The following is a 16025-nucleotide window of genomic DNA, read 5'->3' as shown; positions in this document are numbered from 1 at the left end:
TGGTTCTAATTCCGATGATGATCCTGATTAAGAACTAGGTTAACACGTTACCTGTGGCAGTGAATTTTGATGACTTAATTTTACATCATATCGGCCCACCGGTGACACGATGCTGCCTGTAGGTATTATCGGTTCGGTTCACCTGACGAATTTGACTTCGGTTAGTCCATTCTATAAAATCCAAAACAACGCTGGAGCACTTGTTGTGTGCGTTATTGTTGAGGAGACATTCTGATGTATTTACCTGTGGGACAGTTTTCCAAATCAAGAAGTGCGTGACCCAGAAATTACCCCGGCAGTAAATGTTAGTTTCTCATTCAATGATCTGTTTTGATGGGAATATGATACGCGTATGTTGATTATTTTCATATTATGCTTAATAACAAAATATCACAAAAGATGAAGCCGTATGTAGGGTCATCATCAGGTACTGGAGAGAAATCTCCGTCACTGTCATCACTTTGTTTCAAATCATGAGCAATTCATCCTAGAACCAGTGCCATCCTAAACCTCTTTCTTTTCCATGCCAGCGGTGCGTCAGAATGTGAAGGCTCCATGCCTAAGAAAAATAGGACGTGAACTTGCTTCTAATAGCTCACTCCACCAGCACAGTTTTTCTAACAATCACAACGCTCATGCTTTCATTAATAAGATTGATAATGCCCTCTCTAACTGTTCAAGGAATTTAACCAAATTCAGGCGGTATTGCTCAGTTACGGTATTAAAAAATTTCTAAAACAGTTTTTTTTAAAATGTATTGAACATAGTATTTCTGTTCACAACCTAGTTTAACACCACACAAAGACACAAACTTTTGGTGATCTTTATTAGCAAATGGAATACGAGTGTCTGTGGCAGGCGGATGCATTTTCTTTAGTACGGCAGACAAAAACAAAAGAGAGTCACTGCATTCTTCCCCATCCCAAATCTGGGATCCCTTATCCTGGGATATTATAACCAAGTCAGTGCACTCAACAGGTAGCCCTTACTTCTAGCTGGTGACTGGTATAAAGTGGATTGAAATCCAATTGTTGATTAAAAAATAAATGCCTTGGCGTCCTTTTCCATTCTAACTTAGTACCGGTACTTCTCCATTTTCAAGTGGCTATGATGAAACTAGCATCCGTTTCTCTGGAGATTTTCTAGTTGGAGTTACCGGTACGCATATTTTCACAGGGACTTATTTACTACTACCAAATATATTATGTTAACTTAGGCCTATATGGAGCTAGGTAATACAATTTTGTCTACCCATCGGTTAACTAATCAAATTATTTTCTATCGTCTGCACGTGTTAAGATTATATACATTCCGATAAGTCATATGCAAAAAGTACATTTCTATGTGTATTTTGATGGTACTGCCTTGTATATTCTGACATGTAAAACCATGTAATCTGGAATATGGTAATGTTAATTTTTTAAATTTCAATGTAGACTAACTTTACAGGCATCACATACATTATTCAAGCCTATACTACTTTATGCCACATGTATTGCAATATAAATGTTATTATAGGCCTAGCTACCTGCACAGAATCAAAATGGCGACAGCGGCTAGTAATGTTTGTTCTCCGTGCGGCAAAAAAGTGAGAAATTGTGAGGAATTCGTTAATTAAGGGGATTGTGGACGTAATTTTCACAAGGAATGCACACGAATGTCAAAGGGAACTTACGAGGCGGTAAGAAGTGATCCGGAAAAGATATGGAAATGTAAACGTGACGATTGTCACCCGCCACCTAATCTAAGCGAATGTGACGTACCGTAGTTAAGGATGTTACGGAGAAGATACAATTTTCTGTTACAGAACTGAAAACTTTATTCATGGTTGAACTCACTGTTATTAAGGAAGCGACATAAATTATAAATGACCAGTTTGAGAAGTTCAAAACGCTCACAAGTGAGTTGAGGAAAAGAACATCTGAATTAGAAAAATCTCTGGAGAGTACCGGTATAAGCAATGATGCCAAACAGGCTTTAGATGGGTCAAAAGACCTTAGACAGTATACCAACAGGAACCATTTTTTAATTAGTGGAGTGCCAGAAATGGCAAAAGAAAATGTGTATGATATCGTAATACAAATAGCCAGGGCATTGGGTGTTGATTTGGATATTCATGGATATTCAGGAGGTGAAGAGTCTAGATACAACAATAAAACAGTATATTTCAGTGCTGAAGAGTTTGTTCTCTGTACAGGTAATGAATGCTTTATAGTTATGCACGTTTATTATCATTATTTCTTTCATTTCGTAGTTATTCACTAAATAAATAAAAAATACAACTCGAGCTCTAGATTCTCTTTGGATAAGTTCTGGGGCTCTCGTTAGATACCACAATGCCTGTGCTAAGATTTTTAAGTCTAAAAATCGGATGGTTACTGCCAACGAATTCATTAATAATAATAGTCTAATAATAATAATAATAATAATAATAATAATAATAATAATAATAATAATAATAATAATAATCTCCATCTTGTTCTACTGCTTTTACCACACCTGTATGGTCGCGAACTGTGTCGTACACGTGGATTTGAACCTGTTTTACGGCCGGATACCGTTCCTGACGCCAAGCGTATGCGGAGGGATGCATTCACTACTGCGTGTTTCTATGATGGTTGGCAGTGTGGTGTGTTGTCTGAATATGAAGAGGAGAGTGTTGAGACAATCACAAACACTCAGTCCTCGAACCAGAAGAATTCATCAGTGGCGATTAAAATCCTTGACCGGGCTGGGAGTCGAAACCCGGGACCCTCTGAACCGAAGGCATAAACAGTGACCATTCAGCCAAGGAGTCGGATAATAATAATAATAATAATAATAATAATAATAATAATAATAATAATAATAATAATAATAATAATAATTTTATTAAACACATTGTGTACAAGGTATTAATTAATTAAACGAAATTAGCATCATTTGCATAGTGTGACAAAGTCAATGTCCTGTCTTTGCACTCAGTGATATGATACGTGTTGCATGGTCCTCCACATATGGTGCACTGACATCTGTCGGTGGGGCTGTGGTATCCCTTGGTTGAGCATATTCGGTGATGTAGTCCGTGGGCTGCCACTCTCGTATATAAATGCGCAGTTGGTAGTTGGCCTTTTTTCCATTCGTTACCGATAACTGTCATCGCTGGGGTGGTGAGGAGTCCGGGATTCATGTCCCTCGCTTTCTGTCGCCTGTCTTCTAGGAATCTGGTGCTTTGTGGTGTTGGTATCAGTTTATGGGCTTTCATCAGGTCTTCTATAAAGAAGGTTGTGTATTTTGAGAAACAAAGCATTCTTTTCAGGTAGGCTGTTTTAATTCCCTCTAATCGCGTCAGATTCGAGTATGTGAGGTGGTTCCATATAAGCTGTATGAGGCAATAGGAGCAATCTTTATGTCGAATAGTCTCAGGGCTGTTGTGACGGATAGTAGATTCAGTTTCTTTATCTCGAAAGTCACCTTTATTGCTCTTACAGCTCTGTCTTCAATGTGCTTGGAAAAGGTATCTCCTGTCACTTGCAGTGTGAGTCCTAGGCACTTGTAGCTTTTGACTATTTCTATTACTTCTTCCCCGCAAGTGAATCTATCATTGTTTGCCAAATTTCCTCCTTTTCTGAATTTCATTATTTTTGTCTTTGCCCTAATACGTCTGAAAGAAACAACAGCAACGACGACAATGTTCGCGATTCTCGAACCATCGCTCCTTGACAATTGATACATTCTCACGAATATGTTTTAACAGTTTTGAATTAAGGACAATGCCTTCTGTTGGTGACCTGTTACTGATTAACTTCAATTAATTCGGATATTAACTCGATCGAATTCGGTCTTCGTTAATCAACTTACTTGTCGTAATTGAAAGTAGAGCTGGCTGCATTTGATCTTTTAACACTGAGCTAATACAGATCCAGAAATATCAAGTTTCGGCAAGTATGCAACATTGTTTACAGTGGTTACTTGGACTTTGGCGCGTCGTGCGGCCGCAGATCACGTGACTAACTTACTACGAGTTCATGACCATTAAGGTCAAGATATATTCTTGTAGATAAGTTATTACAAACTCCAACAGAGCACCAATAAGTAGAATTTAAAGTATCTGGAAGCATATTAAAATGGACTCAAAACAAGGACTTGAAGGCGTGAAAAAGAAACATATTGTTTCTAATTCGATAATTTTGAAACCCTTCAACACTGAGTGTTACGGGCCTAGTATCTGCAAGCTTCCATTCGGGAGATAGAGAGTTTGAACCGCACCTTCGACTGCCTTGAAGACGATTATCCGTGATTTCCCATTTTCACACCAGGCGAATGCTGAGAATTATTTTTAATTAAGGCAACGGCCGCTGCCTTTCCACCGTCACCGGAAACCTACATGAGGTAGTGTTGCAATCTAGTGGTTGTAATTTACTCAAAGGCAAACGGTTGAATGTCGCGGTAGTATAGAGTGACCCTTCTTCTTCTTCTTCTTCTTCTTCTTCTTCTTCTTCTTCTTCTTCTTCTTCTTCTTCTTCTTCTTCCCGGCCATTTCCCAATTATGTCCGATTGGCACTTCATACGGATGCAGCCTTGTTTTACGGCCTTTCCTGATCATGTGGAGGGATGTACTGTATTTACTATTGTGTGAACCTGTGGTAGTTTGCATTGTGATGTGTTGTTTGTAAATACAGTATGTATATTAAGATGAACAAAAACACGCAGCCCCCAAGCTAGAGAAATTAACCAGACGAAGTTAAAATCCCCAATGCAGCCGGGATTCGAACCCGGACCCTCTGAAATAAAGGCCACCACCCTGACCAGGTATTTGATAACTGCGGCTATTAAACACGATGTCTGGGAATGAGTCACTGTTCTTCCCCTGCATCACAAATGCTGGGAAGTAAAACGCAGGGTTTCGTCCTAATCCATAGGTTTCTATTCGAAAGTTGCATTTGGATTCCTTTACTTCAGTTTTTGCGCAACATTTTGAATCATTCTGTATACATTAACACACAGGGTAAAAATGCCTATCTAAGAAGCTTCGTTATTATTTGGGCTCATACATCCAGATGTAGAAAAATGATTCTCCTTTTTCCTCTGTAATGCTCAATGTCGGTAACGAAACCAAACCAAGATGCAGTACTGAGGAGCAGGAAAATTGCGGTAAAAACATTCGTCTCTTAGAATGAATCAGTATCTTTCCGAATTCAGCAGTTCGTCAGCACTCGAAGGAGCTGTCTTGTGATCGTAAAACTAAGCATAAACTATTCCTTACTGAGCAAATATGAATCGTAATTAAAACTGAGAGGACTTTTCCAGGTTGTAAGTTTCACAAATAGGAAACGTCCTCTCAGTTTTAATTAGTGCGTTGATGGGGTGAAAATTCCTTTTGGGTATCATTGTAAGTAGCCTATCTGGATGTTAATATAAGGAAATAACTTCATTGGGGTAATCACGTAAATGGGATTGTAAATAAAGGATACAGATCTCTGCACATGGTTGTGAGGGTGTTTAGGGGTTGTAGTAAGGATGTAAAGGAGAGGGCATATAAGTATCTGGTAAGACCCCAACTAGAGTATGGTTCCAGTGTATGGGACCCTCACCAGGATTACTTGATTCAAGAACTGGAAAAAATCCAAAGAAAAGCAGCTCGATTTGTTCTGGGTGATTTCCGACAAAAGAGTAGCGTTACAAAAATGTTGCAAAGTTTGGGCTGGGAAGAATTGGGAGAAAAAAGACGAGCTGCTCGACTAAGTGGTATGTTCCGAGCTGTCAGTGGAGAGATGGCGTGAAATGACATGAGTAGACGAATAAGTTTGAGTGGCGTCTTTTAAAGTAGGAAAGATCACAATATGAAGATAACGTTGGAATTCAAGAGGACAAATTGGGGCAAATATTCATTTATAGGAAGGGGAGTTAGGGATAGGAATAACTTACCAAGGGAGATGTTCAATAAATTTCCAATGTAATTGAAATCATTTAAGAGAAGGCTAGGAAAACAAAGTTAGGGAATCTGCCACCTGGGCGACTGCCCTAAATGCAGATCAGTATTGATTGTTTGATTGATTGATTGATTCAGCTATCAAGGTTAGCTGGCAATTCATATTAGCCTGTAGTCACTTCACTCATCATTCAATGCAGAATTACTTCTCTGACTCTGTAAAGTTGAAAGCTAGGTCTTTCGATGTTTACCGTATTTCCAGGGTTACCAGATTTACTGGTTATAGGGCTAAAACGAGGTGATCTAAGCGCGAAAGAACAGGAGATTCCGGTGAAATAATCATGTATTACAATTTTTTCGCTCTTTTTGGTACGAGTTGAAAGATTAGAGTGTATGTGGTAGCTTCAGGTTCGAATCCCAAATGACTCTAACAGTATAACTTTGTGTAATTGTACAATAGTTCATTTATGCCGCCGGTGCTAATTAATCAGTTAATGAATTTGACTATGAATTAGACACTATAGCGAGTAATTCGGAGACATTATCACTAGCTTTTCTCCAAAGCGAGCGCAGTTCGAGTCTCTGTTAATGCATATGAGAGTTTGAATTTCATGAACATGATAATGATATCAATAGTCATATTAAACACGCTTGCCTTTTTGATTTCTGAATGAGATTTTTATGACAGTCAGCTAGTTGTTTCTCAATATGTCCGGATTCTCGGTTGAATGATCAGCATCGTGGCCTTCCGTTCAGAGAGTCCCGGCATCGATTCCCGACCGGCCCAGGTGTAACTGCGTATGGTTAATTCATCTGGCTCAAGATTCGCCTTAATACACTTTTATTCATCTACATACAACACACCACACTACCATTCACCGCAGAAACTCACAATAGTCAGTACATTTCACCATATAGGTCAGGAAGGCGATCTGACAGTAAAACTAGCCAAGTCCATACCAAGTTCTGGTCCTAAATGAGAAGAAGAAGAACGCCTTGCCTACCATTAAAATAAATAAATAAATAAATAAATAAATAAATAAATAAATAAATAAATAAATAAATAAATAAATAAGTGGACAGGCCTAAATGAACAGGTATAACATTACAAGAATATACCGTATTTAAGAAATATTTCTACGCGATATATGAACGAACCCGATTACCGTGCTGTTATTAGTTTCGGTGGCATAGACAAGACTCCCGGACACATAATTCGATACGCTGCGTTCGTTATATAATGATAATGATATCACTGCGATGACTCAATCCTTTTGGACGAAAAACGTGACGCTTCTTAAGCAGGGGTAATCTGTATAATACGAATAATTGGATTGACAAAGGGGTGAAAGCAAAATATATCCTTGGCTCATTTAAGGCTTTCGGTAAAGCCGCCAGTTGTTACTACGGCTTCTGTCTGGGGAGCTACGTAACTATCAGGGGAAAGTCATCTGGCTTTATAAACCTGCAGTACCGGAATTTCAGACATTCCTTGTGTATTAAGTTGTATCACTAATAAACTAGTCAATCGATCAGATTAAACAACATTTAAAAAAATCTGCTTTACGTCGCACCGTCACAGATAGGCCTTATCGCGACGATAGAATAGTAGAGGACTAGGGGTGGAAAAGAAGCGACCGTGGCCTTAAGTAGTGTACAGCTCCAGCATCTATCTAGTGTCAAAATGGAAAGGCACGGAAAACCATCTTCAGGGCTGCCGGCAGTGGGGTTCGAATCCCTTACCTCCCGAATGCAAGCTGATAGCTACGTGACCCAAACCGCACAGCCACTTGCTCGGTAACACCATATTTTATTCCTAAGGAAGATAGGCAGTTTTTGAAAAGGTATCATTATTTCATTCCTTTCAACTTATGAATTACGTAGATCAAATTCTGAACGTGAACTACTCGTAGAACAGTTAAGAATTTTGGGACTGGTAACATTGTAGAATATACACATACCTGCACACAATGATTTAATTTACCAGCACGGGTTTTCGGAATTAATTACATATATCATCTATATAAATAATTAATGACCGTGTGAGTGATTATTTTGCCGAAATTTTCTTATAGTTATCCGTTTAGTTGTAATAATGAACATTTATTTTTTAGCTTTGGTGTCCATATGTCTGTTTGTATGAGTTCTTATAATTGAAAAAGTACTGAATATATTTAAACAAAATTTCATATTTAGAACTCACCTGTCCTTGGGTAGGTTTTAGGGTCAATATTATTTCTAAATTCCTGAGTTGTTTACTCTCCCACGAAATTTACAAAACATAATGGAAATCTACCAACCTTAATGGAAATCAATTTCTAAAACATTTCCAGTAGCAATTTCAGGTATCAGCAATGAATTCTGGGAGGAAGTAGGCAAGAATAACTTTATCATTTTTGAAGCATAATCAAATTATTTGACAAGATTTTTGATGGAACGAGATTTCCTAAATAATGGCAAGAAATAATCAACTGTCCTGTAATAAGAAACGCAGTAAAATATTTAATCCAAGTAACCATAGATGTATAACGTTGTTAGACTTATAAAACAAGATCTGTACAGGTATATTAGCGAAAAGATTAATAAATTGGGCAGAGGGGTGTTCAATCCTGTTGAGACTCCAATCAGAATTCAGAAAGGAAATAAGAACAAGTGATAACATAATGGTAGAAAAAGAAAACAACAATAATGGATAAATAATGAAGAAGGAAAGAGGCGAGATGTACATTGCTGCACTCGATTTAGAGAAAGCTTTTGATTCGTTGAGCAGACGGGCTGTCATCCAAAAGGCAGATCGGAGTATCAGAGAAAATGATAGGAGCAATGAAAAATACATATTCGGAATGTAAACGTTCTATCAAAGTAGATGGGGTAGTAGTGGGGGAGATAATCTCAAAATTGGGTCTCAAAGAGGGGTGTAAACTGTCACCTATATTTCTTTTTTTTAATTGTTTGTTAATGATATCTTCCAATCGAAAGGCTTTCAGAAAGGAGCTTCTCCATGTCTCGAGAATCAAGATATTCCAGGCCTGATCTTCACTGACGACATCCTTCTATTCGCATCAATTCCTGTCAAGATGCAAAATAGTATTAATGAAAGAAACAACTATTGTAAAGAGTGAAATCTAAAGGTTAATCCAGAGAAAACAAGAGTAATGGTTTCCAAAAGGGGTGAGAAGTTTTCAAAGAGTGAACAGTGGTGGCTGGGTAGGACAAAGCTAGAAACTGTTAAAAAATTGAATACTTAGGACGATTATAAGCAGCAGTAGTAGATGGTCAGGAAAGATAAAGAGAGCAAAAATTAAGGGAGTAAGTGCCTTAGCTGGTTTAAAATTAGTGGATAAAACGCTGCCTAAGATAGAACATAAAGTACAGAGAAACGTATTTAATTCAGTAGTTAAAGGAAAGGTATCGTATAGAGCTGAAATTTGAGGAGTAGATAACGGAATCGTAGTTTTTTGGATTTGCCAAGCTGAACAGCAGATAGTGGAGAGAGAATGGTGCGAAGGGATGAGTATACGGACAGATATTGTGAAACGATAAGGCGGGGAAATTCTAGTCATAGCACATCAGCACCAAATGGTCCGGCTCCATGGCTAAATGGTTAGCGTGCTGGCCTTTGGGCACAGGGGTCCCGGGTTCGATTCCCGGCAGGGTCGGGAATTTTAACCATCATTGGTTGATTTCTCTGGCACGGGGGCTGGGTGTATGTGTCGTCTTCATCATCATTTCATCCTCATCACGACGCGCAGGTCGTCTACGGGAGTCAAATCGAAAGACTTGCACCTGGCGAGCCCGACATGTCCTTCAGCACCAAATGAAACATCGAAATGTGGGCTACTGGGTGGTTGGGGTGAAGAAGCTACTAGAAGACTTAGGAATGAGGTGCTACTGGGAAATACATTTATCAAGGAATGACAGGAGATTGTGTAAGAAGGTACCGGTAGTCCAAAGATTGAAAGACGTAGAAAGACAAATAACGTGAATAGAATGTAACAGCAAGAGAACACTAATATAATTTTGCAAAATAAGTGAAAATATGGCAATAAGGACGCAAATGTTAACAAAAACAGAAACGAGAGGAATAATTTGGTGGTTGATGGGAGTAGACAAAAATAAATCGTTAGAAGATAAATAGCGAAAATAAGTGGATTTTATGTAATACACATATGAAAGTGGCACATCTGCTTGATGACTGTAAAGAAAGAGAAATGTCAGAAAGAAATATATAGATGGATTGAAACAGAACCAGAACTTTACACTTGCCAATCTATTAAACAGAGAATGAAAGAACTCAGGAATAACAGCAAAATTATTTAACCCTAGCAGTTACCCGCCGCGGCTTCGCTCGCATGGATTTCGTAATTTGTTAAAAGTAATCGTTCCTCGGTACTGTCCTAAGACATTATCTAAAAATCCCTAAAGTATAAAAACTCACCGAAAAATTGAGTTTCATTTACCCCAGAATCTCTTTGTAAGCCACCTTTGTTGTACTGCCTTTTGGGTCTAAGATGCTATTTTTTTGGTTGCTATTTTGCTTTACGTCGCGCCGACACAGATAGGTCTTATGGCGACGATGGGACAGGAAAGGCCTAGGAATGGGAAGGAAGCGGCCGTGGCCTTAATTAAGGTACAGCCCCAGCGGTCTAAGATGACCATGCGACATAGAACTGTATATGTGAGAAACAGTATTCTCTTAAGTAAGAGATCTTTATTTTTTTTAAAGAGATTCCAAATACGTACAGTATTTCCACGTCTGTAAAATCTCCAGTTTTTGAGATATAAGTATCCACATAAAAAATAATACAACTCAGTTTTCACTTCTTTTCACCCCCGTTAAGTACATTTTATGAAAACAAAACAAAAATGCATGTTCCTGTATTCTTAATGGACTTTCCAAGTACCAAGTTTCACGCCTGTAACATGTTAAGTTTTCGACATATACTGTAGTTATACCGGTACGCATTTAAAAAATTCACGTGCCTTTTCAATTCCTTTCACTCCTTAAGTGGAGTTTCCGAAAATAAAAAAGGACTATGTGTGTCTTTTTTAAAAGGAGATTCCAAGTACCAGTTTTCACGTCTGTAACATCTTCAGTTTTTGAGATATAAGTATCAACATAAAAATAATTCAACTTCTTCACTTCTTTCCACCCCTCTCTCCCCTTAAGTGGACTTTTCGAAAACAATACGTGTTTCTTTGTTTTTAAAGGAGATTCGAAATTACAACTTTCAAGTCTGTAACATCTTCAGTTTCTGAGATATAAGTAGGCCTATCTTCATAAACAGAATTAATTTTTTCACTTCTTTTCACCCTTCCACTTAAGTGAATTTTCCGAAAAGAAAAATGCATGTTCCTTCACCTTTAAAGGATATTCCAAATGCCAGTTTTCACGTCTGTAACATCTTTAGTTTTTCAGATACAAGTATCCTTATACAAATAATTCAAGCAATTTTTCAATTCCTTCAACCCGACCCCTTAAGTAATTTTCCAGAAACAAAAGAATACCTGTCTTTTTATTTCTAAAGTAGATTCCAAATATCAATTTTCACATCTATAACATAGTTTTTGAGATATAAGTACCCTCATACAAAGAATTCAACTATTTTTTCAATTCATTTACTCCCCATACGTGGATTTACCATAAACAAAATAATACGTGTTTCCTTGTCTTGAAAAGAGATTCCAAATACAAATTTTCATGTCTGTAATATCTTCAGTTTTGAGTTATAAGTGTCCTCATAAAAAAGTATTCAACTCCTTTTTCACCCCACCCCCGTTAAGTTGATTTCCCCCCAAAATGCATGTTTCTCTATTTTTAAAAGAAATTCCAAATACAAAATTTCACGTCTGTAACATCTTTAGCCTTTTTCATAGATATCCTCATACAAATAATTTTCAGTTTTTTCACCCCCCCCCCACAAGTGGATTTTCTGACAACAAAAGAAGGCGTGTTTCTTAATTTTTAAAGGAGATTCTAAATACCAATTTTCACGTCTGCAACATCTTTAATTTTTTAGATATAAGTATCCTCATACAAAGAATGCAAATAAATGTTCAATTCCTTTACCCCCCTTAAGTGGATTTACGAAAACAAAGAAATACGTTTTTGTTTATTTTTAAAGGAGGCTCCAAATACCAGTTTTCACCTCTATAACATCTTCAGTTTTCCAGATATCACTATCCTAATAAAAACAATTCAACCCTTTTCAGTCCTTTTTACCCCTCCCCCGTAAGTGTTTTCTCCGAAAACAAAAAGTACATGTTTATTTTTTTGAAGAGATAAAAATATCAATTTTCACGCCTGTAACTTGAGATGTTCTGTAGACACTCTTATTTTAAAATTTCAACCCCTTTTTCGGTTCCCCTTAAGTGGATTTTCCGAAAATAAATTATCTGTGTTTTTTTACATTTACAGGAGATTTCAAATACCAATTTTCACGTGTGTAACAATTATTGTACAATGTAATGTACAAATAGTCTTTTTAAAAATTCACCCCCTTTGTCACTCCTGTTCACCCCCATTAACTGCATTTCCCAAAAACAAAAAAGTGTTTCTTTATTTTTAAAGGAGATTCCAAACACCAATTTTTACGTCTGTAACATCTTCAGTTTTTGAGATATAAGTATCCTCATAAAGGGTATTCAACCCCTTTTTCACCTTTTTCATCCCACTTAACAGGATTTTCAGAAAAAAAGTTTCTTTATTTTTAAAGAAGATTCCAAATACCGATTTTCATGTCTTTAAACATTTCAGTTTTCGAGATATAGATACACACATTTAAAAAATCAACCCCGTTTGCACCCCCCTCTTTAGCGACGGAATATCCAAAAATCCTCCCTTAGTGAGCACCTACATTGTAATATGAATGTATTCCCAAAATTTCATTTCTTTAAGTCCAGTAGTTTTGGCTCAGCGATGATGAATGTCACGACAAGTTATTTTATATATTACTAGCAAGATACCCGTGCTTCGCTACGGTATTATACTGAAATTTATAATTGATTGCTTAACATTTTATATACAATCCGCCAAAATTTGCAATCTGACTGCAAATTTCCTCCCATTTTTCAATCTTTCTATCCAGCAATCGATTTCGTACTTCTCGGGCTAGCTCCAGGTATTCCGCCCGGTCAGTTGGGTCCCTGAATCTTTGCCATCTTTTCCTATAAGCGTTTTTAATATTGATCAAATCCTTGAGGGGATCTGGCGTGGTGTCGTACTGGGTGCCTGAACCTGCGGCCGGACTGGATTCGTAGACTAGTCATTACCCGGCCAGGACCCGTTTCCAGCGCGGTCCACACATTTTGACGACGGTTCAAAACATTATTATTATTATTATTATTATTATTATTATTATTATTATTATTATTATTATTATTGATGTTCTGGACCCTGCAACAAGATGCAAGACCGCTACTTGGCGGCAAATTACATCTGCTGCCATTGTCATTGCTGACAATGTGATCAGCACCATTGTCACGGGTAGGCAAGTGCGCGGGATTTCTGGCGATACGAATGATATACATCCGTGTATTATTGACCTTATTATAGAGGTGAGCAATTGCATGGTCAATATCATTCCTATAAAAAAATCACGACTGAAAAAGCCTAAAGACTTAATGAGCTTAAATGTTTTTAACATCATGCAATCGATGAAATTAAATTATGGTTTCCTTTTAGGAACCTTATTTTTTGATTTAGGCCAAAGAGAGGCATTTATGTAAGTGGAGGCACATGCTTCCCCTGGTGCATCGTCAGTGTATTGTCCTACATAGGAGGCTTGCAGTGGTTGTGTCAACGGCGTACTAGCGCCAGCGACTTGGAAAGGTGTAGCATTCCAGCTGAGAGCCCACTGCTACACTGGGGTGAAACGCTGGTAATTTCACGATTGAAAAAGCCTAAAGAGTTAATGAGCTTAAATGTTTCTATAATTCCTATCGTTTATTACAAATGTGTTTACATTTTTATTTATATGCCAGGAGAATCTACTGTAATCTAACTTTAAGTTCTCCAAAGGAAAATATGTCTCTTGAAAACGAATCCAGGAACGATTAAAATGATCGGTTCATGATCAGAATCAAGTAATATTTTGAACAGTAAAAGCAATTGGTCTCAACTCCTTTTTCACCCCACCACCGTTAAGTTGATCCCTCCCCCACCTCACCCCAAAAAAGAAGGCGTGTTTCTTTATGTTTAAAGGAGATTTTAAATACCAATGTTCACGTCTGTTACCTTCAGTATCCCCATAAAGAAAATTCACTTTTTCACTTTCTTTCACACTCACCCCCCTTCAAGTGAATTTTCCGGAAAAAATACTTGTTTCTTTATTAGTAAAGGATCCTGTAAACACCAATTATCACGATTGTAACATCTTCGGTTTTTGAGATATGTGTCCTCATAAAGGGAATTCAACTCCTTTTCACCCCCGCCCCCAAGACGATTTTCAGCCCAAAATACGGTTTTCTTTGTATTTCAAGGAGATCCAAATGCCAATTTTGACGCCTGTAACAACTTTAGTTTTTATTAGATGTAGGTATCCTCAAACAATTAATTCAATTAATTTTGCAATTCTTTCACCCCCTTCATTGGATTTTCCGAAATCAAAGGAATATGTGTTTCTTTACTTTTAAAGCAGATCCCAAATACCAATTTTCACGTCTGCAACATCTTTAGTTTTGGAGATAATAGTATATTCATACAAATAATTCAACTAATTTTTCAATCCACCCCTTTAAGAGGATTTCCGAAAACAAAAAAATACATGTTTCTTTATTTTTAATAGAGATTTTAAAAATACAATTTTTCACTTCTGTAACATGTTAAGTTTTTGAGATATACTGTAGACATGCTCATTTTAAAGTTTAACCCTCTTTTAGTTCCCCTTAAGTGGAGTTTCCGAAAACAAATCACCTATATTTCTTTACTTTTACAGGAGATTCCAAATACCAATTTTTACGTCTGTAACATTTTACGTTTCTGAGATATACTGTAGATATTATAGTCTTTCTAAAAATTCACCCCATTTGTCAGTCCTGTTTAGCCCCAATTAATTGGATTTTCCAAAAACAAAAAAATACGTGTTTCTTTATTTTTAAAGGAGATTCCAAATACCAATTTTCAGGTTTGTAATATCTTCAGTTTCTGAGATATAAGTATCGTCTTTAAAGGCATTCAATCCCTTTTTCACCCTTTTCACCCTTCCTAGTGGGATTTTCCGGAAAAAATACGTGTTTATTTTTAAAGGAGATTCTAAATACCAATTTTTAACTGTTTTGTTTAAAGTTTTGAGATATAGATACACTCATTCTAAACATTCACCCCTCTTTTCACCCCCTTAGCGACGAAATATCCGAAAATCCTCTCTTAGCGAGCACCTACGTTGTAATATATATGTATCCTCAAAATGTAATTTCTTTATGTCCAGTAGTTTTGGGTCGGCGATGATGAATGCGTCAGTCAGTCAGTCAGTCAGTCAGTCAGTCAGTCAGTCAGTCAGTCAGTCAGTCAGTCAGTCAGTCAGTCAGTCAGTCAGTCAGTCAGTCAGTCAGTCAGTCAGTCAGTCAGGACATGTTCTTTTATATATATTCAGTAGATATAGATTGTCAGAGAAATTTGTAAAAAAGATCTAAAGTAGGTGAAAACGGAGAAATTTGCATGTAGTTAAGGAAACGGTGTCCTGGACTAGATAACTTACTAAATCTAGGAAATATCTCAAGTAAAATCAAGTAAATCAAGTAAGTAAATATCAATATTGACAGCAGTAAAGGACAATGCATACCGCGATTATTTGCTTATTATAGAATAATGTACATTAGCTTGTATAATTTGTAATTACTGATGTAAATTGATAACTCTACCTGAGCCAGTCCCTGGAGAGCTCTAATAATAAGAAGAAGATACCAGTGCATTCTTGCGGCCATGGGAAGAAGTAAACAGAGTAGACCATTTAACAGGATGGCGCCACCGAAGACTCGCTTCGTCCCGTACACTTCTGCTACCCGTCCACCAGGAATCTGGAAGATGAGGTATCCCCAGAAGAAGGAACCCAGTATGATACTTTGTTGCATTTCGTTCCAGTTGAATTCTCCTTGAGACACTTTATCAGCCTGC

The 16025-nt window shown here is 37.3% G+C and overlaps 1 protein-coding gene across 3 annotated transcripts in view; it reads right to left on the bottom strand.

Annotated features, from left to right (window-relative positions):
- The window catches only part of LOC136858107 (sialin), a 310094-nt gene that overhangs the window by 82196 nt on the left and 211873 nt on the right, over window positions 1–16025 (bottom strand). For all 3 annotated transcript variants that reach the window (XR_010858600.2, XM_067137406.2, XM_067137407.2), the window contains one exon: window positions 15773–16021. Coding sequence is in view for 2 of the 3 variants with exons in the window: in XM_067137406.2 (XP_066993507.2) it covers window positions 15773–16021 (249 nt within the window). In the remaining variant the exon portion in view is untranslated. The remainder of the gene's footprint in view (window positions 1–15772; window positions 16022–16025) is intronic.

Source organism: Anabrus simplex, chromosome 1, assembly GCF_040414725.1.
Source record: "Anabrus simplex isolate iqAnaSimp1 chromosome 1, ASM4041472v1, whole genome shotgun sequence".
Taxonomy (NCBI): domain Eukaryota; kingdom Metazoa; phylum Arthropoda; class Insecta; order Orthoptera; family Tettigoniidae; genus Anabrus; species Anabrus simplex.
This window is presented reverse-complemented; position numbering and strand designations above follow the sequence as displayed.